At 39.9% G+C, this 24,641-nt stretch overlaps 1 protein-coding gene across 1 annotated transcript; it reads left to right on the forward strand.

Annotated features, from left to right (window-relative positions):
* Window positions 1–21,157: 21,157 nt before the first annotated feature.
* LOC136131328 (hibernation-associated plasma protein HP-25-like) lies at window positions 21,158–23,883 on the forward strand. The gene is made up of 3 exons (XM_065888144.1): window positions 21,158–21,242; window positions 21,347–21,475; window positions 23,426–23,883. The coding sequence occupies exons 1-3, from the start codon at window positions 21,158–21,160 to the stop codon at window positions 23,881–23,883; spliced, it is 672 nt and encodes a 223-aa protein (XP_065744216.1).
* The last annotated feature ends 758 nt before the right edge of the window (window positions 23,884–24,641 follow it).

The raw sequence follows: 24,641 nt of genomic DNA on the forward strand, positions 1-24,641 counted from the left end.
CTATAGAAGGATGCTGGGAGCATCTGCTTGCCTTGTTTAATAGTTTTAAAGTTTCAAGAAGATATGTGCATATTCTTTGTCTGGAGTCTAGCAGGTACTTTATATATCTTTATATATGTATCTTTAAAATTATTCCTTATTACTTTTATTCTTCTTGCTATCTTACAGGGAGAGTGCTATTCTGATTTTAAAACCAGCGAGAATGTTAATTCAAAGAGTTTTGACAATCTATTACATGAAAACTAAGGATATATCTCAAAACAATTTAAAAACAGCTGTGAGGATATCTTGGACATTTTGACACATTCCATTGCTTCACATTTCCCAAACTCCTCCATGAAATAGTGGGGGGCTTGGTATCACGTGCAATCATGTAGAGGAGAAACTGAGGCCTAGAAAAGGTGATGGCTGTACTTTCTCCAGGCTCTTAGTTTTTGAGGATGGAACCACCATTGAAATGCACATCTCCAGACTCTTGGGTGATTTGTTCTTTCACACAAATATGGTGCTGGATTGTCTGTCTTGGTGGATATAAGTGGGCAACAACTTTTTTTTACAGTCACTGACTCCCCCATTCCATTCCTGCTGATCCCAAAATAGATACACACACACACTCACACATACATACATACAAACACACAAAGGCCACACAGAGAATTAAATTAAAATCATACATTCAGTTGATTTTGCTAAGCTAAACTAGCATTATTCTAAAAATATGATGCTAGGACAATAAACTGACTGTAAAAGGAAACCTTTCATTGAATTTATTGTGATGAGGAAAGTTGATGAGGACTTTGTGGCTTAACTTACTTGGTGTCCATAAATGAAAATCCAGGAAAATGATTTCCTCTTGCCCTAAGTTCAAGACCCTCAAGAAAGAAGTAGGCATGACCTTCACAAACTATATTAATATAATTTGCATAAGTGACAATGTTTTGTTCTGTATTTCTTCATCATAAAGCTTGGATACAAATTTTCATCTAAATTTCAAAAACTGTCTTGATACCTACACCTTATTTCCTTCAGTCCTCATTTTAGCCTACTTGTTTTGGGCTTTGCTATAAGTTTTCTTAAAAAAATCTATACTCCTGTATTTGTTTATATTGTCCTATGATAATATGTGAATTCGGGCAAACTCCTACAAATTCTTTGTGGAATCAGAGGAAGTTTGAGAGACAGAGATAAAAGAGTTGTATGCAGGGGGAGGCAAACAACTAAAATGCTTTAAAAACACTGATCGGATATTTCAAACATTAATAATTAATAACAATAGATACTATCAAAAACATACTGTAGGGGCTTCCCTGGTGGCGCAGTGGTTGAGAATCTGCCTGCCAGTGCAGGGGACACGGGTTTGAGCCCTGGTCTGGGAAGATCGCACATGCCGCAGAGCAACTAGGCCCGTGAGCCACAACTACTGAGCCTGCGCGTCTGGAGCCTGTGCTCCGCAACAAGAGAGGCCGCGATGGTGAGAGGCCCATGCACCGCAATGAAGAGTGGCCCCCGCTCGCTGCAACTAGAGAAAGCCCTCGCACAGAAACGAAGACCCAACACAGCAAAAATAAATAAATAAACTGCTACCCGCAACATCTTCTTTAAAAAAAAACAAAAACAAAAACAAAACATACTTTATATCATATCAGTTGATATTGTTGAAGCTAGGGAAGTAAACTCAGTTGGAAGATAATGAACAAGGATGATCAAGAAGGACATAAGTCAAGAGAGATCTGGAAAGGGAGAGAAAACAGCCTCAATGGGAATAAACAGTAAACACAGGGATAGTCACAGTGAAACACAATTGGGGATAAAATCAAGACAAAGAAAAATAGAAACGGAGACAGATACTAAGAATGGTAAAGAGACAAAGAAAATTTTAACATGTAGAGCAATGTATTATACTGCTGGTTTGATTATGAGCATTGTAGTTTAAAATTTTAAAACATAATTGAAAAATATAGTGGATTTTCTCACTCTCCATTGTTTTATTTATGTCATAATGACCTTGATTTAATTTGAATGGTTTGACATTAATTTCATTTAAAATCAAAGGTCAAACTGGTGTTATTCAAGGGTCAACTGTATTTACATTGCATTTACATTGTATTTACAATTATTTACATAGCAGTTACATTGTATTTTCATTTGCATTTGCTTCACTTGAAACCAAGGCAATATTATTCCCTTTACACATTCCCTCTATTCCCTTCTAGTTGGAAAAATTTAGAAGATTTAGTTCTGTTTCTTTCTTATCTTGGTCTAATCCTTGGAGAGCTTAGTCCTTGGAGGGTTTTTCATGAGACTCCCCAACTTGGAGAGTTCCTGGGTCACTACTTCTATCCTCATTGTCCCATAAAGTGACTAAATGGCTGCTCATGTATGAACATATTGGAAAATGCCTTCTGTGGGGAAAAAGCAGCTCCTGTGTCTTAATTTCCTTTTACTTCTCTGGCATCAGGTTTCCCCTCTAAACTCAGCCTTGTATCTTTCTTAACATAGCGTTAGCTTTGAAATGCTATTAAGGTGAATAGAATATCTGTATACGTATAGATAGATGTATATCTCTATCTCTATCTCTATATCAGAGACTGGATAGCTGTTCACCCAAACTGCTTCTCCTTTATCTTGGTTGCATATGTAAACTCTCTTCACCTTGCAGTTAGTAGGGACCATACAACTGGCTTCCAACCCACACAGTATCGGCACTCAGAATGGGAGCCACTTGAAAGACTTGTCCATAGATTTCTCCCATGTATTCCCATCCATCTTCCTTTCTCCTCTGCTACTTTGAAAGTGGAGAACCTAGAAGCAATGCTGAAGAAGATGCCCATCCACAAGAAGGAAGGACCTTGGTTCTCTTACCACTTGGAAGAGATTCACCCTTTTTTTCAGAAATACCCTTGCAGAATTTTTGTGAGCACTGTGTTCGGCTACTGAGATTTATAAGTGGATCTGTTATAGCAGCTATTGTCACTTTTTCTAATACAATATTTTAAATCATTCTCATGTTTCAAAAACAGGAATGATCACAATCACTTACCCTTTATCATTGGAAAGGGAAAAGTCCAGTTTTGCCTCAGCCCCCTTCAGCAGTGCAAATAAGCTTGACAGAGCCTATGGGGTGAGTAACAGAAAATTATTTACATGGAAGAATGTACAGAGAATAAGATCTTCAGGCACATAAAAACTCTGAAAAAAGATAGGATGTGACTAGGGCAAGTGGAGAGAGTACATTGATCACATTTTCCCAAAATGGATGAATTGGGGTCCAATGAACTCTGTTGCCGAAATATCGGCTTCCCTGTGCACCAATGCCGAACAGAAATACGGAGATAGAGATTTTTTTTTAACATCTTTATTAGAGTATAATTGCTTTACAATGGTGTGTTAGTTTCTGCTTTATAACAAAGTTAATCAGTTATACATATGTTCCCATACCTCTCCCTCCCTCCCACCCTCCCTATCCCACCCCTCTAGGTGGTCACAAAGCACCGAGCTGATCTCCCTGTGCTATGCGGCTCCTTGCCACTAGCTATCTACCTTACATTTGGTAGTGTATATATGAGGAAGAGAGAGAAGGCTTTATTTTTCTGCCAGGCAGAAGGGAAGACACAGCAGGCTAGCGCCTCAAGAACTGTGTCCCCCCCTCCTTTGGGAATCGGAGAAGACTTTATACATGGGGCTTGCAGTCTGGGGTATATGATAAGGATCAAAGTAGTGAAGGTCTTGCATTCTTCTTCTTGCATTATTTCAAAACAGTCACAGCTGGCAGTCAGGCAGCCTGGTAATTGGGTCCCTTTGTCTCTGGGTTATCCGCTTGCGATCCTTTTTTCTGAAATGCAAATGCTACAAGGGGTGATTTGCTACAAGGGAGTGTAGGATGTAATTCACATAGTGCTAAAGAGTAATAGGTTAGCTTTGTGATGTACAAATCTAGTTACAGACTACAGATTAGTAACAGTTAAAAAAAAAAAAGAAAAAAACAACTAGGAGTGATTAACTCTTTCAGGCCAGGTTATGTTTCTTCTCTAGCTTGTTCACTGTTCCCTTTATTTTCCTTGTTCTCAAGAGAGGGAAAACTTCATTTCTATTTTTGCTGCAACAAATTCCCCACTGCTAGTTCATTTTCTCCATATCAATGGAGGAAGGGAAACAGGTGTCATTCTTGTCTTGCTGAGGACAAAGCTTCAGTTTTCCTCCACTTAACAAACATCAGCTGTCCGGCCCAGGGGCCCATCTATCTCCTATTTCAAATCCCCCCCTGAGAGACGTGAACCCCAAGAAATCTTTATTGGGAGGATGAGGGACGATGATCTGTCTTCTGTAGCTTCTTCAGGCTGGCATGGGGCTCGTAGACCCTACCTAGTTGGGGTCACGGAGCTCTTGCCCTGTCTTATTAAGGGCCCCAGGGTGACTTCTGTTGTTGTTTTGGCAGGATCTGTTCTGAGAAATGGCCGGAATCTCTGCATCACCATTATCTTGATGTGATCCTATTGTAATCCAGAAGAGACAGAATTTAACAAGTAGTTTAAAAAAACAGAGGCCAAAGATTAGTAAAAGAATTATTGTAGCTGAGGGCCCATGCAGGATTAAGAGCCGTGTTACATTTGGTAGTAATTTTGATCCTGATCTAGATAGAGTCAGCGCTTGGGTTACCCTGTCTAAAGGAATGGAGCCATTTGGTGTGTTCATATATATAAGTTTATGTCCTCTTCTATTAGCTCAGTGTGATTGATGTAGGTGTAACAGACCCTGTTAGAAGTATTTGGAGGAGTGACAACCTAAACATTAATAGACAAAATAGATCTCATTTCTTTTTAGGAGAATAAGCCTGAAACCCAGTCTAGGCCTGGCACTTTGGGGAGACTTGTAGCCAGGTAGCCGGTTATCTAGTTTCATCGAAGTAGGTGTTAACCTTTGATGTGGTATTAACATATAAATAACAGGAGCTATTGGTCACTACATGTGTTTTCTCTTTTTGTTAACAAATGATCTAAAGTAATTTTATCATCTAAAAGTACAACAGTTACAAGAGGAGACCTTTAAGAAGTAAGGTTGCACTTACCAGCTGCCAGCAGACATGGTTTTGAGAATGGCTGGTGACATCCCAAATCTAACACAGCTCAGAAAACTCAAGTTCTTAGCAATAAAAGGACTTGCCTAAAATCACACCATAGTGTCACCGTTAATGAAGTGTTTCTCTAGGTATGAGAAGATGCAAGAATTGGGGCTCATAAAATCTTCTCCCAAAAGTATTTAACTCTCTGAAGGCCTGTCCTGTGAGTTTTTCCCAGAGCACAGAGGGCCTCATTTCAGATCTCCACCCTGAACTCCTTGTAGGGGGTGTTGAAGGTCGCCAGCTACAGCACCTCATGATTTAATCCTTGTAGAAGTAGACGGCAAGTGTCAGTTTTCAGTCAGCAGGGCCCCTTTATGGTCATAATTTCAACCATGGTTTGGGGCATTTCATGACCATTTTGTTCCATGTTGCTAGGAATGCTCATTCCCAGGTCTGGCGAAGATTTTGCTGATAGGCCATTCCATGTGCTATTACTGGTCTAGGCCTTTACTCGTATCCAAAAGTCTCTGGACTACCAGTCTTCCTAGTCTCTTATGGTCCAGGACAATACTCCCTCTTGTTGCTTCTTCTCATATCTAGAGTCAGACTACTGCAATCATTGATCTCACATGAAACTATACATCATCATTTTATCAGAGGCTCAGTCACACACTTGGTAGCATAAGAAACAATAATTTTTTGAAATAGGCAGAATACAAATAACATAGCTGGCAGTATTAATAAAGTCATAAGTAAGAATTAAGCCAAGAACGTCCATTGAGTACAGCCCAGTGTATCCCAGGTCGTCTGACTTAGTCTCTTTTGTACCAATCCCTATTCTTCAGGGAAATTATAATTGGCATTGTCCGTAAGGTACTCAGCCCAGTTTCCTAGTGTTACTAGACTGATTATCCTTAGTATGATTTAATTGTTCCCAGCATAGAGGACCCTTTAAACTTAAATTACCATAGCCTGGTGTTAATTACATAAATCCATCCCATAATTGTGGGAGGCTTTATTCCTTGGCTGAAATTTTGATTATTGCTCTGATTGAACTTTGAGTAATAGAGGAGAATTCATATTTATGGTCAGGGTCAGAGCAGGCATTGTTAATTGGTCGGGTGAGGGGATCTCATCTAGTAATATCAGTAGTGGCCTGAACAAGACTATAATTTTCCTTTTAAGATAAATTTCCTAAGAGTCAACCAATTAGAGCCTTGGAGTGGATAAATCCACTCAAGTAACCCAGAAGTACTAGACATGGGTAATTGGCCACAAACCCAGCAATTGGACGGATTTTTAAAACGAGCATAGGATCATGCCTATGATAGAAAAACATTTGATTCATATGCAAAGGTCCAAGAAGTTGAGAAAACATTATAAATGAGCAGATGAGTCAGGTCCAGGACCTTTGGTAAGCTGTCTACTTCTGATGTCTTTTTCTCATCCTGGTGTGAGTGTAGCTTCTCCTCTGTTTGAGCATTGTTTTAAGGTGATTTTGAGGTCACCCGTTCCCTTTAGTTTTACTGTGTATGAGCTAGTTAAGAGTACCTGATAAGGGTACTTCCATCCAGTTTGGAGATAGTCCTTTAAATTATGTCTTTTCCAGTATGTATAATCCCCTGGTTGTAGGTCATGGGCCATCTGATCTTCATCCAAAGATAGATTACTGAGATAAGCTTTAGATACAAACTTAGAGTGTCCTTTAATAATTCAATTAAACTTTTTAGCAATATAACATAACAGCAAGGAACTATCTGGGAAGTGAGTCTTGGTAAACACAGACCTTAATTCACAAAACTAGAACTTAATATTCAGTAAAACATAATTTTTTTACTTCATTGTGAGGTCATTAACCCTGCAGCCAGGGAAGGCTTTATCCCATCAAATAAAAAATGAAGTTTGTCATGGAGCTGGAAAAAGCCAAGCAGCAGTCTTGGATTTTCCATAGCCCTGCTTGTTTGACAGCTAATGTTTACCCATTTTAAATTCCCTGATTTAGGGGTAGACTGTTGTCATGTTTTAAGGACATCAGGAGGGCAAAAGTCTGACACTGAGGGGTTAATTTTTGTAGAAGCAGAATGAACTTTACCTACATGTGCCATAATCTTCACAGACCATTGTGAAATAATACTTATTTACTTTACCAAAGTAACAAAAGATTTTACAAGCAAATGTAAATCACTTAAAGGCAAAGAAATTTACATAGTCTGTCATTAAAGCAGCATTCCAAGAAAACTTTGTTCTCTTAACAGAGAGGGAGAACCAAATTTCAGACTGGTCTCAATAAACTTGGCCTGATGATTTATATAACTGTAATTGATCATATAGGCTTTTTGCTTGCTGAAACTTTTATAAGGAATCTCAGACTGAACTTTTAAAAGACCTCTCAGGAAAGTCACACTAAGGGCTTGTCACAGATTTCGTTTACCAGATCTAGGTGAATTCCTCCCTTTTCAAGGTCCCAAAAATACCTTGAGATTTCTGTACCTGTTAGTGAGGTAGCCTTCCTAATTTATCTGATAAAGGTGCTGGGGACCTAAGAGTTTCCAATCTCTGGAGGGAGTAGATAGAGAGAAAAGATAAATGTTTTAATTTTACCCATAGGTGTAAATTACCAAGTTGCTGTAAACCATAAGTAGCTTGAGGAGAAGAGCTTCTTTATACCCAGTTTAGCATTATGGTCTGAAAGTCAGAAACTTGTATTTATCCAAAAGTCCTTTTTCTTTTTCTTTCTTTTTATTATTAATTAATTTATTTTTGGCTGTGTTGGGTCTTCATTTCTGTGTGAGGGATTTCTCTAGTTGCGGCAAGAGGGGGCCACTCTTCATTGCGGTATGCGGGCCTCTCACTATCGCAGCCTCTCTTGTTGTGGTGGAGCACAGGCTCCAGACGCGCAGGCTCAGTAGTTGTGGCTCACGGGCCCAGTTGCTCCGCGGCATGTGCGATCTTCCCAGACCAGGGCTCGAACCCGTGTGCCCTGCACTGGCAGGCAGATTCTCAACCACTGCGCCACCAGGGAAGCCCCAAAAGTCCTTTTTATAAATCTTGAAGAGGAAGCATTTCTGCAAAGGCACCAGAGTGAAACCGAAAGTGTCTATAATGACAAAAGACTTAAGGCAAGTTTAAAATCTGATTACAATGTAATTAACAAGGTAACTTGGTTACTGTTGTAATATATGACACTTAAGATAACTAGAATTATGACTGATAACATTTTATCAGGACATATTAGAATTTTTTTGAAACTCCATATAATTTCTAGAATATTTACATTAGTAACAATTACCATACAATATAACCTAAGAAGATTTATTACACATTTGACAATACTTCCTGTGTACTTTTAACATAACCAAATGAACCAAATTAATGTAATATCTCTCTTTGGGATGTTTCAGGGGCCCTTTGAAGCACCCCAAAGTTAGCTAGAGGTCAAAGAAACTTCATCACAATTTGATTTGGGAAGTTTTATCAAAAAAATCAAAAGGGTTTTAAACACTCAGTCAGATAAGATCATACATCACTGTGAAACAATAGTTATTCACTTAGCCAAAGTAACAATAAAAGATTTTAAAAGGGGCTTCCCTGGTGGTGCAGTGGTTAAGAATCTGCCTACCAATGCAAGGGACACGGGTTTGAGCCCTGGCCTGGGAAGACCCCACATGCTGTGGAGCAACTAAGCCCATGCACCATAACTACTGAGCCTGAGCTCTAGAGCCCACAAGCCACAACTACTGAGCCCACGTGCCACAACTACTGAAGCTTACACGCTTAGAGCCTGTGCTCCTCAACAAGAGAAACCACGACAATGAGAAGCCCACACACCACAACGAACAGTAGCCACCGCTCACCGCAACTAGAGAAAGCCCGAGACAGCAACGAAGACCCAACTCAGCCAAAAATAAAAATAAATAAATAAATAAAATTTTAAAAAAAATTTTAAAGGCAAAAATCGAACTAATCACTTAAAAGGTAAAGAAACTTAAAATCTTTCATCCAAGGCAGTTCAACGTCTTAAGAAAATTTTTACCATGCATAAAACTCCTTTCTCAGGGTCCACTTTCCACAAACTTTTTTATCACTTTTCTGTATCCATCACTTTATTTTCCCATTCAGAGACAACCACCTGTAAGTTAGACCTACTTCCTTTTCTCTTAATAAACTGCAATTCCATTCCTCATACCTTCTTTACTAAAAACATACATCTTACTTTCCTTAAGCAACCATGAACTGTCCTTTATATCAGCACTCTGTAGATTGGTAAACATACATCCAAATAATAATTTTTGAAGAATGTGCTTTCTTATAGAAAATATCTCAGTGCGGCACCAAACACATTTTTTAATAGTTCTAAACCTTTTGTTTCTCTGTAAAAGGAAGCCAGTGTTCAGTAATTAATGTTTCAGTATCTTATTTTATTTGGAAATGGCTTAGTTATTTAATAAACTTCCATCCTTTAAGTTAGCACAACTCTAAATTTTCAAGTTGTCGAATATCTGGAGAGATCATTCTTAAGTAAATATGCCTAAAACATAATTATTCCTAAAAAGTTCACCCAAAGCTCTTATCTCACTTGCAATTTTTTTTCTTAAAAGTTTCTTCTTATCGAGTTATTTTTATTGCTGACAAATTTGTAACAAATATAATAAGATCTTATTTAGTTTATATTAAACCTAGGCACAATGAAAGTATTATACTTAATGTTGATGGCTGGAAAGACATGTCTATATTAATTAGATCAAGAAACTTAAACATTAATACCAGGTATTAGGGACTTCCCTGGTGGCGCAGTGATTAAGAATCCACCTTAACAGGTTTGAGCCCTGGTCCAGGAAGATCCCATATGCTGCAGAGCAACTAAGCCAGAGCGCCACAACTACTGAGCCCACGTGCCTAGAGCCCGTGCTCCACAACAAGAGAAGCCACTGCAATGGGAAACCCGAGCACCGCAATGAACAGTAGCCCCCGTTCACCCCAACTAGAGAAAGCCTGTGCGCAGCAACGAAGATCCAACACAGCCAAAATAAATAAATAAATAAATTTACAAAAAAAGAAATACCAGGTATTAATTTAATATTTCCCAGTTCATGTGAACCTGAAATTTATTTAATTTTTCTTATATTTAGAATTGTTTGATTTGTACGTGCTTACTTTTCTTTTAAGCCAATTAAATAGAGCTCATTTACAAACTAACCTCAGTAACATTATTCAAAGACAAAAACACACACTGAGACATACACATATATCCAGACAGACAGAGATCTCATAGTTTCCACTTGAGATTTAAAATGTCTCTTTGCCGTTTTTTGTTTTTTTTTTGTTTTTCTTGGCTTGAAGTTCTATTAATTAACCCAAGGCTGAAGTCTCAGGCAAAGTGGGCTATGTTTGCAGCTCAAGGACATGATAAGAGTTAACTTCAAGCTTTGTCCTAGGCATATTTTTGTTCTCTCAGGGTCAGAATTTTGAAGAAAAGTATTTTAACAAGCTAGCTTTTTCTAATTGCACATGCAAAAAGAATTCGTTTTGCAATTTTAAGAACAGTTTTATTTTAACCAATTTTCTCCAGAGTCTAAAGAATATTGTGGCCATACTGTCAAAAATCATCTTTCTCTTTCTGTGGTCATGGTTTCATAGCTAAAATTTAAACCAGATAGGGCAGACTGGCTGATAAAATGTTGTCCCAACAGGGATTGTCCCTCTGGGGAGGTGGGGTCTTCGTTTGGTCAGAAAAATCTGAAGGAGTGAGGGAACTTGCAGGAGTGGGGGAAGCTTGGTTCCTCTCTTCCCCTGAGAGTTGGGAGAAGTTAGAAGAGGATCATTTAGAATGTCAGGAGAGTGTTGTTGTTTTTTATTTTCTGATTCCTCAGGCCTTTGATTATGGAGCCACCTAGAGTAGGATTATAATAAAAGGGGCATAAAGTCCTGAACATAAGGGAACCTCAGTCCATTTTTCTCATCCTGTGGCAATAAAGATCTAATTGTAGGAGACCCATTTTCAAGCCATTTTTCTTTGTCATTGGATCATAGCTATTGGTCGACTAGTCATTTAAAAATTTCCGTAAGGGTTCCCAGGTTGGGGTGGAACCTTAGAGGAAGCACTTCCCATTTTGGCTCCAGCACTTGGTAACAGACTTTAGATGTTAGACATTAGTGCGCTCAAATCAAAACATAAAACTTCACCTCTTCAGCTGTGTTCCCCCTTCTGCCTGGCAGAAAAATAAAGCCATCTCTCTTTTCCTCCAAAATCTGTCTCCATGTTTTTGTTCAGCATTGGTGCACAGGGAAGCCGATATTTCGGCAACAGCTCTAGTCGGGATGGTATAAATAGAAATGGCCTTGGTCTTGAGGATGGGGTTGTTTGAACAAGTTAATTTCCTGATTCCATCTTTCAAGCCCCAGCTTTAATGAAAGCAGAAATGCCTTTTTTTCATGCAATTATTTTTCTCAGAATGGGGAATGAAAGAAATCCAAGATTTCAGAAATTAGAAACTGGCTTTATTCCTTTTCAGGCTGCAGACTCACATGAAGCTTAGTTTCAGGGACGAATTCAGGAAACCTGAGAAATAGACAGTGACTTCTGCTTGTTTGGTTTCTCAGTTTCAACTTCTGCTTCTAGCCACACCTTGTCCCCCTTTTTCAGAAGCATAATTATAGCAACAGAGATATTAACTTACACTTTTTTGGTGATCAGATCCTTTTCTAAAACTTGGCTTTGGTTCGTCATTAGCCAAACCTTCACCTTGCAGTGGCGAAGCTCTACATCAAAGTCGAAATAGTAATTTCCAGGAATTCTGCAGGACCTAGGAGGAACACAGAACAGTCTATGAGAAACGGATACCTTAGAGGAGCGTGTATCCTTCCAGAATGCACTGGTGGTGGTGTGATTTCACACACTGAACTTGAGATGCACTGCTCTGCAAGTTGTTCTGTCTAGACTCTAACATCTAGAGTTTCAATTCCTGTCCTAGCTCCCCCTGTGCTATCAGAGTCCTCAATACTTGTCCCGTACTTGCTCTATTTTTGTCTGGCATTCCTGGATCCAGATGCTGAACCTTCCCTGGAGCGAAGTCTCGAGGACTGCTATGCTATACTTAGGCCAGTACTGACCACTTCAGGACTGTTGCAGTTTTGTATTTGGTGATCCTTATTCAGAGCTTGGAAACTTGAGCTTGTTATCCACTAGCCACCCAATCCCTGCCCCCCGGGGAACTTCTTTCACTTTTATCTGAGCAAGCTATGCATCAATCGGAATGTCAATTTTCCATTAGCCTTCCTGTGGGGATTAAGATGCTACCTTGGTTAAGAGTGTGAGCTTTGGCTTATAAAGGAAATAGTGTAGGTCATATCTCATCCCTGGTCGAGTTTCTTAACATTTGTAAGGGTCCATTTTTTCATCATCCACAAAATCAAGTCATGATATATACTCTCGTTGGTCTGTACTGGAAAAAAGTTAGCATTAAATATTATGTTTGCTCTTATGATTATAACTGCTGGCCTCTAAGTTTTGGACTGTGATCTATGCTCCTAATAAGATTTTAGGATAATGTCATAATAAAGAGGCAGTGTCAAATCATTTTACTGTACTTTTTCTTTTCCCCTTACTTTATGGGTCTGCAATTTACTTCATGACACTATTCTTGAATCCAAGAGCCTGGGTCTCTTATTTTCAGGAAAAACAAACCTCTGAATCACTAAATCTTAGACATTTGATCCTAGGATAGGGGCCCATGGATATTCAATGACAATAATGGCCCTATAAGAAATTTTTCAAAATATGTGAGATTCTCTGGGGGATGGGGGAGCCTTTGACTCAGTCTTACTCAGCTGCAAGCAGCAGTTTATAAAGCCTCCCCATTCTGAGTGGTTCTTAAACTTTGGCATGCATCAGATTCACATGGAGGCCTTATTAAAACACAGATTGCTCACCTCCAGAGTTTCTCATAGACTAGATCTGGGGTAGAGACTGAAATTTGATTTTATAAGAATATCTCATGTGAAGCTGGTGCTGCTGGTCTGTGGACAACACTTGGAGAACCTTGACTCTGACTCATCCACTTTGAGCCCACACAGCAAAGACAAGCAGCACACCAGGGACCCCGTGTTGTAACCAGGGGGAAGGATCTAGAGCATAAGCATACCCAGGGCTTACTGAGTGCCGACTTTCCCATAATATCTGGACTTGGTACAGTCTTTGTGATCAAATGCACACCTTCTCATATAGTACTATGTGCTATAAGGTTCTACTAGCTCCTTTTTTTCCCCTCTTAACTAGAAAGACTGTCCTGATGCCTGATTCCACCTCTGCAACTATGAGTTCTCTTGACATCTCCACTACATTGACTTACCCTTACGGAGCAGTGTTGCCTTAAGTAACAACCTGGGTCTGGACTTTCAGGTCAGATTCCATAGTCTTCATAAGACCTGTGGTTTGGGCTAACGAACACTCTGCTAAAGAAGCCCTTTGTGCAGTCCATACGTTTCTCCAGATTCTTTCTATTCTTACTTGCTATCAATACCATGAAGATTATGACATTTTACCCAAAGAGAAAGGGGGAGGGGAAAGTAAGAGACAGAAGAAAAGGCTTTCTTACTTCTAGGACCTGCAACTCCAAGAGGCCCCAGAGGTCCAGGAGGCCCTGGAGGTCCATAGCATTCAACTTACTCAATGAAAGTATTTGCTATCAGAAGAGACATAGTGAATCTCCACACACCTAGAACAAGAAAGCAAAGAGGAGTTATTTGCTTATGCAATCTGTGTGGGTAGAATTAAAGCTTGGTCTGTCAAAATTATACATTGGCTCTGGAATCAGACATACTTGGCTCCAAATGACAGCTGTGCCACTTATCAGCTAATTGAGCATGTTAAACTCTACAGTTTAGCTGGCTCTTTATTAATTCCTCTGTTCTGTTATGAACCACCAGACTGAAATCACTACTCATTTACAAATGCTATTTCACTCAATATTATTTATCTCCTTTTTTATCCATCTCTTTATCAACTGAACATAATGAACACTTAATAAATAACATTGGCCTATTATATGAATTATTATTAACAGAGGCTCCTAAGTATTGCCAATTTTGCACAGGGCACAATACTAGAAACTTTATTTTTTAAATCAAATTTCCATTTCAATTATATAAGAGATTAGTTCTTGGCCCACAATTACGAATAAGAAAATTGAGATTCAGAAAGTTATAATGACCAATCCAAAACCAGAGAGCCAGAAAGAAAAAGGGGTAGGATCTGAATCCTAGTCTGAGCCTGGACCATTATTTGAATGAGTTAATAAATGAATGAATGCCTATACTATATGGTCCTGCCCTTTCCCATCCCCAGGTGCTCAGCCTTAGATCCTTTAAAAAAATTTACCCTTATATCCTTTTTGTAAACATGCCTTATATTTAAGCAAATAACAAAAAGCAGCCTGGACTGTTTGTCTTTTATTTATGTATTTTTCCTGTCCCCCAAAGCAGAAGCCCCTAGAAATAATATGTAGAAAATTCCACATCAACATTGGAGGTTTCAGTGCCCTATTAAGTCCAGTTATTCCTAATCCACCCTCTCCTAGGGACCAGGCAACTGGACCATCCCTTCCTGCAGCTTCATCAGGTCCCTACCAGTGATTCTCAGACAAAGAGACTTAGTTCTTCTTGGGCTGGCTTCTCCCAATGTGAAGGACCCCTGTGTTACTCCAGCTGTTAAATCTGAAGCAGGGGCCCCTGTTAGCACTCCACTGTAGCAAGAACTTCTTAAAGGTTTGAAGTCACCTCTTCAATATTTAAATATTTTCATGCAATCCAACCTGGGTTCACAATAAGATTAATGTTCAACCACAAGCAGGATTTGAGGTCACCTACCCTGACTAGCTCCAGAGTTTGGACTAGGAAGATTCTAGAATCCTGGTCACCCCCCCCCCCCCCCCCGAGTTTCTATCAGAGATATCTCTTATGGCAATAGCTGCTGCTACAGGTAAAACCAAACCTCAAGGGTGTGATTTTCCTTGCTCCTTTACTACTCTTTGAATACTTTCTTGCTGTATCTAATCTCAGATCAGGAGGCAGTGAAAGCAAGCTCCTGGATGAGAAATTTGTGTAGGTCAAAGAACTGGGAACCGTGAGAACTTAATCACCGGGGACAAAAACAACCATTATTTGAAGTCCAATGTGTAGTATACATAAGTTAGTGTCGTTAATGTTAATACGTGAACACCACATAGGAAAAACAATGTCTGTCTAGCTATTATTATTACCCATGCATTATCTCTTGAAATGCCATTACAATACCATGACTACCATGACTATTTTTTACCTGGCTTTTGTTGATTACCCACTCATCATGCAGGTCACAATATTTCTCTGTTCTCTGTGTACCACTTACACATTAGTGGACGAATCCACAGGCTCAACCAGACTCAGGTTCAATCCTTTTGACAACACTACAGATGGTATTGTTTCTTTTTGTGATATTAGTAGGTACTGATGCTAGGTGTCCAGATCCATTAATTCATTGCTGTTTCAAAACAGTGTTATTCTATGTTCTATAATATGTTTTTTCATGTATTAGTTGGAATAACTTGATAAAGACAGTCAACTCTTTGTCTACTTTTTGATTGTCTATGATCTTTTTCATTTGGTAGTTGGAATAATTTGATAATGAGACTCTACTCTTCATCTAGTATTTGGCTACCCAGGGGTATAATTCATATAAGAAAGGCAGAACAAATGCTTGACTGTTTTTCTTTTATTTGCCAGTTTTATTGATTTCCTTTCATCCTCCAAAGGTGGTGAATTCATTTTGTTTGGTTTTTATTTTATATTACATTAACCAAAGCCCATACTTTCTTCAGATTTCCTTATTTTTTTTTTTCCTAGAGTCCTTCTTCTTTTCCAGGACTCCATCCAATACACCACATTGCATCTAATTGTCTGTCTCCTTTTGGTTCCTCTTGGCTGTGGTAGATTCTCAGACTTCTCTTGTTTTTGACAACACTGACAGTTTTCAAGAGTACTGATCAAGTATTTTGTAGAATGTTCCTCAACTGAGATTTGTTTAATGTTTTCCTCATGATTAGAGAGTGTTATGGATTGGGGGCAGGAAGACTACAAAGGTAGAGTGTCATTTTCATCACATCCTATCAAGGATACATATTATCCACATGACTTATTCATAATAAGGAGGTCCAGTGGTTAGGACTCTGTGCTTCCACTGTAGGGGGCATGGGTTCGATCCCTGGTCGGGAAACTAAGATGCTGCATACCACGAGGTATGGCCAAAAAAAAGGGGGGGAGTCTGACTCAATTTTTTCCCTTTTTTATTCATTTTTTTTTGTGGGGGTTAATTTATTTTATTTATTTTTGGCCACGTTGGGTCTTTGTTGCTGCACATGGGCTTTCTCTAGTTGCAGCGAGCGGGGGCCACTCCTCGCTGCAGTGTGCGGGCCTCTCACCGCAGTGGCCTCTCCCGCTGCGGAGCACGGGCTCTAGGCACACGGGCCTCAGCAGTTGTAGCTCGTGGGCTCTCGAGCGCAGGCTCAGTAGCCATGGCGCACGGGCCCAACCGCTCCGTGGCATGTGGGATCTTCCCGGACCAGGGCTCGAAGCCGTATCCCCTGCATTGGCAGGCGGATTCTCAACCACTGCGCCACCAGGGAAGCCCCATTTTTTGATGTTTGCTGATAGTTTTTAAGCCTCATTCCTCCCTTTTCTCTTCCTGCTTCACATCTGGGAAAGCTGATACTAAAGTCCAGATGCTCCTTTCCTCTGGTGCTAGTGGGAGGTACAAACCACATAAACTTCTCCACATGCAGCCACACTGTCTTGTTTATTGTAGCTTTATAATAAGCCTTGAAGTTGGGTAGCCTGGGTCCTCCAGCTTTGTTTTGCTTCTTCAGTATTGTGTTTCTCTATGTCTTTCACCTTCTATTACAAACTTTAGATCAGTGTGTTGATACCCATATGAGAGGTTACTGGGATTTGGGTTGGAACTATGTTGAATTATAGATCAAGCTGGGATGAATTGACATCTTAACAATATTGGGTCTACCAATGCATGAACATGGAATATTTCTCCATTTATCTTCTTTGATTTTTTTTCATGGCAGTTTTGCAGTTTTCCTGATATATATATTATACGTATTTTGCCAGATTTAACCTAAGTATCTCATTTTTGGTACTACTGTAAATTCTACTGTGTGTGTGTGTTTTTTATTTCAAGTTCTGAACGTCCATTGGTGATACAAGGGAAAACAACTTTTTTGTTTTTAAAATGTTATACATACACAGTCATGTCTTCTGCTAACAATGACAATTTTACATCTTTCTTCTCATTCTCTATTCCTTTTATTTCCGTTTCTTGTCTTAGCATCCAGTTTCTGACCAATAAGTATATTGCTAGTTGTAGGTTTTATAAAGATGTCTTTGATCAAGTTGAGACAGTTTCCCTCTGTTCCTACTCTGCCTCTGATATTTTGTTGATACAGTACTAGAATGTCTGTAGTGAGGAGGCCCCACTTGATGAGCTGAGAAAGTGACCATACAAGGATCACCAGTGACAAAGACCACATGTTCAGAGACTGAACCTTGACCCGTCCAAGTAAAATCAGCCAGATGTATATGGATGGTGTTGCCTCATTGTGAATATCAACTGCAGCAACTTCTCTCTGGTTAGAAATATAACCAGGACATTGGCCTCAGGAGAGACCAGAAGACCAAAAACTTAGAGAAATCAATTCTGCAAATCATCTAATCTCAACTTGAAAATCAAACCAAGTGAGACGAAAACAAGATAGCTGAGAAGTCGATTTTCAGGCTTCCTTCCATAATATCAGAATGCTTGGACCAAGAAAAAGCACCCTCTCCATGGGAAATCTTGGTAAGTGTACCCACTCTTAGTTACAATAATGAATTAAACCTCTTATATTACTTTCCATTACCCCTCTTTCTTTCACATGGAAAATATTATATCAATATATCTACCCTGGGAGACCATATTCTCATAACTTTGTCAAAGGTATAGATTTTATTTCTGCGTTACTACTGGTGAAAGTGGGTAGGAATGGAAGTCAAATGGTGACCGTGAATGATGTCATTATTATTTAATTACTCTCAGTTACGCAAATTAGTACAGAGGACTTATGAGAGAATGGCAGGTGGTGAAACATCCCACATATGTACTTTTGAAATATATATTCAGCTTTAGTACTCTGATGCCCAGAGTCTAAGTCATCAGCATGAGACCTGTCAATACCTGCCAAGACTCTTTCCCTTCCTCTATATTTGCCTCTGATTCTGGCGTTCATGTTTTATCACTATAAAGCTGAGTGTTTCTGTGCTACCTCTTGGGTTTGTTTGTTTATTTATCCTTTAATTAATCTTTTGTCTCTTTTCTATCTCTCCCTCCCACACATTTTCTTACTACATTATGTTCATGCTCTCCTTTACCACCCTTACTGTTTTACCAATAATAGTAAGATATTAAAGTTTACTACTGATTTCATTCATTGTATCCAATTTAAAAGCCAAAGCTATTGTATATGTTTCATCTCTCTATCCACTATCCCCTCTCTCTCCTCTATCTCTGCTTTCACATTAGACCATAGCATATTTGAGTTATCCTACATAAATTAATAGGACAAAGTAGAAAAATACAAGCAGGTAAAAATTAGGAGTAGACAAAAGACAAAAAGCAAAACCATAGTAAATGGTCAATTAAAGTGCAGATGTGTGCACCTACCCAGTTTTAAAATTTTAGTTGGAAATATGAATCTGACTTTCCTAGGGACAAAACAAAACAGAAAACAGGTCCCTTATATAATTCACATTGTCCATAATGGGAAATATGCATTGTCTTTGGGGATTTGCAATACGGATAGGAAAAAATAACTTTCAAAGATTTCATATAGGAACATTGCAAGAAATAAGTCAACCGATTCTTTAATAACACCTTCCAGTGGTGGTTATATTTTCTAGTCAGCTGAAGTATTATTACAATATGTGCTGAGGACAGTGCTATAACATCTAACAAAAACCTATTAAATATACTCTTTGTTGTAGTACGCAACGTGTATTGAATGATTTTGTGTGTATGAGAACTTTCTGTTTGAGTGGTGAGTGGGTATATGTCTGTGGATGTTTAGTTGGGGGCAGGGGGTGTGGGGTATACTTTAGGCTCTGAACATACAAGGTGTTCCCCACTAATCTCCAGTCATGTGAGATCCCAGCCATAATTAAATGAAAGCACAATCACCTAAGAGTAAACAGAAGAATATTCCAGAACAAGTTCCATCCTGTAAAACAGTCTCAAAGGAGTCCAAATACTTCCATTTTTCTGGACCTCAATTTTTTCTTCTCTCCAATGAGGAATGTAATATTGAAACTCTCCCAAACTCACAGAGGGGTCTAGAAAATTACAAAAATAAAATGAGGGCTATGCAAGTGCCTGAACACTTGGGATTTTCTCATAGCCATCTTAAAATTATTTTAAGATGCCCCAAGGCTTTCATATGAGAAACCATCAATAATTTCTAGTCATAAAGATGCTCAAATATGTACAGTGTTTCATTAGAATGTAGAGAGTAGGGGCCAGGGGCCAGGAGTTAATATATGGGGACTGTTTGATGTACCATGCATCACGGCAGGCACATTTATTACATCATACTCTTTCATCTCTAAGAAATTCTGCGACTTAAGTTGGAATTCACAGCACCACTGTATAGTTGAGGCTGAAAAAGAGTTTAGTTAATTTCTCCAAGGTTGCACATTTGGGAAGTGTCAGAGCTGGGATATGTGAAATCTTGTCTGACTTTGAGAAACAAATTCTTGGGACTTCCCTGGTGGTCCAGTGGTTAAGAATCCGCCTTCCAATGCAGGGGACATGGGTTCCATCCCTGGTGGGGGAACTAAGGTCCCACATGCCGCGGGGCAACTAAGCATGCACGCCACAACTAGAGAGCCTGCATGCTGCAAACTACAGAGCCCACGCACTCTGGAGCCCACATGCCAGAGCTAGAGAGAAGCCCGCACCCCGAAACGAAAGATCCTGCATGCTGCAACTAAGACCTGATGCAGCCAAAAATAATAAAATAAATAAATATTTTTTAAAATTCTCAGATTTTTCTAATAACTATTTTATTGACTTACTTTCATACTTACTTACTTGACTTACCATTTTGTAAGTCATCAATGGGATCAGGAATTAGAGCCAATTTTATTACCAAGGATATGATTGGTGGCTTAGTTGTCTTTTAAAGCAAGTATTAAGATGATACAAAAAAAAAAAAAACGGCTTCCCTGGTGGCGCAGTGGTTGAGAGTCCGCCTGCCGATGCAGGGGACACGGGTTCATGCCCCGGTCCGGGAAGATCCCACATGCTGTGGAGCAGCTGGGCCCGTGAGCCATGGCCACTGAGCCTGCGCATCCGGAGCCCGTGCTCTGCAACAGGAGAGGCCACAACGGTGAGAGGCCCGAGTACCGCAAAAAAAAAAAAAAGATGATACAAAAATTAAACTTGTAACATTTAGGACCACTCTGCTACAATAGTTGATTTATCAGGACAGACAGTGCTTTCAGTCTCTGGGGACAATTTCCTCTAGAATTTGTATGTATTGGTGACCTATTGTTTTAGATTTAATTCCATGTCCAGGCTTTGCTTTGTTAATGGGAATAAAAGGATGTCAATCAAGGAAAATGTCTACAACCTAGATATATTCAAAGAAGAGCAAACGTCAGAACAATCTTATATTGGGAGTCAGCCTTGTGCCTTCACTGTGCTAGATACTTTATTATATTATCCCCAAACCCTATGCTACCCTCTTAGATAGGTGTAATTATCCCCCAATGTATAGGTGGGAAAACTGAGAGAAAAAGAAACTAGGCAATTTCTCTATAGACACAACGTTAATGCTTAAGTGAGTGGACTTCAGATACCAAATCATCACAACTAACACCAGGTACTGAATGTGACTGCCAGAGACTATTTCTAGGCCGCAGAGGCATAAGTTGGAAGAAGCAACACCAGATTCCAATAGGAAAGATCAGCAGGCCCCTTTTGCCTTTTCTGTGCCCCATCTAGGGAGGGTTCAATAACATGGGATAATGCCCTTGGAACGTTCCGAACCATCTCTGACCCTAGTCCCAGCATTGATGTGGATGCCCACAGTAATGGATACTCCTTGGGATTGTGAGGGCTTGCATCCCTTTGACGGGGTGGGAACATGATCCTTCAAGAGCAGCAGCAGCATTTTCCAGTCTATGTGAACTTTTCCCGTTACTCTTCTGCTCTAGGTTTCTGGATTTGGGCCCTGCCCATTACATCAGCCCCAGCTGATCTCAAGACTGAAGGAAATTCTGAACCCTGTGAACCTCGGGGACCCCCAGGACCCCCAAGCCTTCCAGGCCCTTTGGGAATGGCTGGTTAAGAAGGTGAGAGATTGTTTTCTTTTGCTTTTACTGTTCTTTCCTTTCTCTCTTTGGTTGTAATGTTCACAGACCCAGTTAAACTCCTAAATGAGCCTGATAAGATTGCTGAAGCAAGACATTTCTTCTTTTCAATGCCTATGAGTTGTTTCTCAACTCTGATTATGCATCAGAATGTGAAAACTTAATCTGAATCAGAAACTTGGGAATAGATGCAAATTACCCATATGTTTAGAAAGCTCTCAGGATATTTGATATACCACTGGAGTGGAGACCCAAAACTGTAACTCTGGTTGCTATTCATACACAGCATGCCATGGGGCAAGGACAAAAATATATATTAGGTTCATTTAGTGTATGTATAAAGAAATGTGGGAGAATTCTTATGGGGAAAAGTATCTGTAGCACAAATTCATCCCCATCCTCTCACCACCTTGCAGAAGAGCAAACTGGGTTTGAGGCAGTTGGTTTGTACTTCGAAAATATCTCCAAGAAAGGGATTCCATCTGCATACTACTATTTACAGTAGGTTAAACCATTCAAAATTGCTGTTTTGTGGGGCAAAATCAGGGAAGTACTGACCTGTAAACATTTCAATCTAATATACATAGAGAAATTGGTAATGGCACAGGTGACACATAGTCAACTATGCAACAAGAAGTGCTCCCTGAATGAAGAATTAATGTTTGGCTGGAGCTCAGTGGGAATTCACACACCAATACTGCAGCTCTTGGCTAGAGACCCAGTGTTTTCCCACTAGTTAGCTCTTCCTCTAGAATTGGAAAAACGTAGTAAGTTCTAAATTGAGATACGTTTTGATTCACATGGTAAGAAAGATCACTCAGCTACACATATGCACATGTACACGTGCACACACCCACAGACATGCAAACACAATGTAAAAAATAACTCGCTTGTAAAACATTTAGAGACAAATCTTTTTTGCTAGATTAGAGAAAATGGTTGAACCTGGTGAATTTCGAGAGCATACCATACAAAACATGCATGAATACTCAGTTTGTTCTTTAATTTCGAAGTTCAGTCATGTATTTGGGAGAGTAAGGTAACTTTGTATTCTAAAAAAGACATCAGTGGTGCTTATATGCTTGGTTATCAGTCAGGATAACTAGCTTGAGAAAATAGCTTGAATAGCACTTAAGTAGATGTACTCTTACAAATATCATTGTTATTTCTGTGCAGTGTGGCAGCACATATTTCACACTGAAGCAGTGGTGATTCCCACAAAATCGGGGGCAAGGTGGTATCATGAAAAGATACCAACAGGCTGGGGATTAGATCGCCATTCAGCTCTGAACACTCGCTCTGCCACTTGGATACCTGAGGACAATGGTTTCCAACAGATTGACCTTGTGTACATCATTAACCTGAGCTCCACATCCAGGGATTCCGATTTAGAAGAAGCAGAGTGCAGCCAGGGCATCAGTGAGCCTTTTGAGCTCCACGGGTGACTGTAATGCTTACGTGGGTTTCAGTACAACTAATCTGTGCTCTTTTAGCTATAGCACAATATGATGTCTGGATTTTTCTGCCTCAGTTCCTACAGAAAGTGGTCCTTAGTTATACGGTTTATAATAAAGAAAACATATGGTTCTGCCTCTGGGATAAGTTAAGAAAAAGAATTCATGCACTTATGCATTCAGAAAACATACTTTGAATGCTAACTACAAGCTGGGCACTCTAATGAGGCACAGGCATAGTCAAGGACACAAGTGCTTAAGGAAGGGGTTACAATTCAGTGTGGTAAAAGCTATGACACAAGTTAGCACGGGATGCTATTCCCACAGAATAGAGAAAGAAACTTTAAAAGAATCTTTAAGATCGTAAGTTAAAAAGGTGGATGGGAAGGAGGGAGACAGAAGTACGCTGATCATAAAATGCATGAGTTCAGAATTGTCTCCTTCCTTTGTCTGTATATCTTGTGTAAAGGTCCTCAAGGTCATCCAGGAAAAATGGGACAAAGAGGGTCACCTGGAGCTACTGAGAGGTGCCCATTGCCACCAAAATCTGCCTTTTTCGTGAAGCTTAGTGAACCTCTCCCAAAGCCCTTCCAGCCCGTTGTTTTCAAGGAAGCCCTGTGCAACCAGCAGGACCACTTTAATCTGACCACTGGAGTGTTCAGCTGTACCACCCCTGGTGTGTACAATTTTGCCTTTGACAATGAGCTGTTTCAGAGATCTGTGAAGATAGGACTCATGAGGAATGGCATCCGGGTCAGATGGAAGCAAGCCCAAGCCAAAGACAGTCACAAACATGCTTTGGGAACTGTCATTGTGCAGCTGGAGAAGGAGGACAAGGTCTGGCTGGAATCCAAGCTGAATGAAGCAGAATCTGAAAAAGGAATGACTCAAATTATGTTCTTTGGGTATTTGCTTTATGGAAATTAAGATGGCTTGGTGTTAATAGCACTCCTCCCTTCCTCATGTAAGTCTAAATTAATGAGCATAATTTCCCCTCTCACATTTCCTACAACATCATAGAATGAGGGGAGGTCCATAAAATTGAGTGCCCCATTAAGAAAAGTGAATTTGACACCAATCAAAGAAACATAAAAACAATCCTTGCCAATGGTAAGTAAGTGAGAAAGGCTTCTGAGAAGTCTATTCAAGTGAAGGATCAACTGAATTTACTCTTTGGCTCTTGGCTTTTGCCCTTTGTCCTTCCCTTTTCTTCTTCCTTGGTCTACAGGTATAATAGCAGGAGCTGCAGCAGCCATCCTGTGATCATGAGAACTAAAGCTCAATGCTTTTTAAAAAGTAGAGCATATCCTAAATTAAAACTGCACATAGGGCTTCCCTGGTGGCATAGTGGTTAAGAATCCCCCTACCAGGCTTCCCTGGTGGCGCAGTGGTAGAGAGTCCGCCTGCTGATGCAGGGGACACGGGTTTGTGCCCCGGTCCGGGAAGATCCCACATGCCGCGGAGCGGCTGGGCCCGTGAGCCATGGCCGCTGGGCCTGTGTGTCTGGAGCCTGTGCTCCACAACGGGAGAGGCCACAGCAGTGAGAGGCCCGTGTACCACCAAAAAAATAAAAAAAATAAAAAAAGAATCCCCCTACCAATGCAGGGGACACAGGTTTGAGCCCTGGTCCAGGAAGATCCCACATGCCACGGAGTAACTAAGCCCATGTGCCACAACTACTGAAC

This window comes from Phocoena phocoena, chromosome 11 (assembly GCF_963924675.1).
Source record: "Phocoena phocoena chromosome 11, mPhoPho1.1, whole genome shotgun sequence".
Classification (NCBI taxonomy): Eukaryota; Metazoa; Chordata; class Mammalia; order Artiodactyla; family Phocoenidae; genus Phocoena; species Phocoena phocoena.

Bases quoted from the DNA above. Each gene is read 5' to 3' on its own strand.
- LOC136131328 (XM_065888144.1), top strand. From the start codon at position 21,158: ATGCCCTTGGAACGTTCCGAACCATCTCTGACCCTAGTCCCAGCATTG. The intron at 21,243-21,346 runs GTGAGGGCTTGC...CTTCTGCTCTAG, and splicing joins AATGGATACTCCTTGGGATT to GTTTCTGGATTTGGGCCCTG. The intron at 21,476-23,425 runs GTTAAGAAGGTG...TCTTGTGTAAAG, and splicing joins AGGCCCTTTGGGAATGGCTG to GTCCTCAAGGTCATCCAGGA.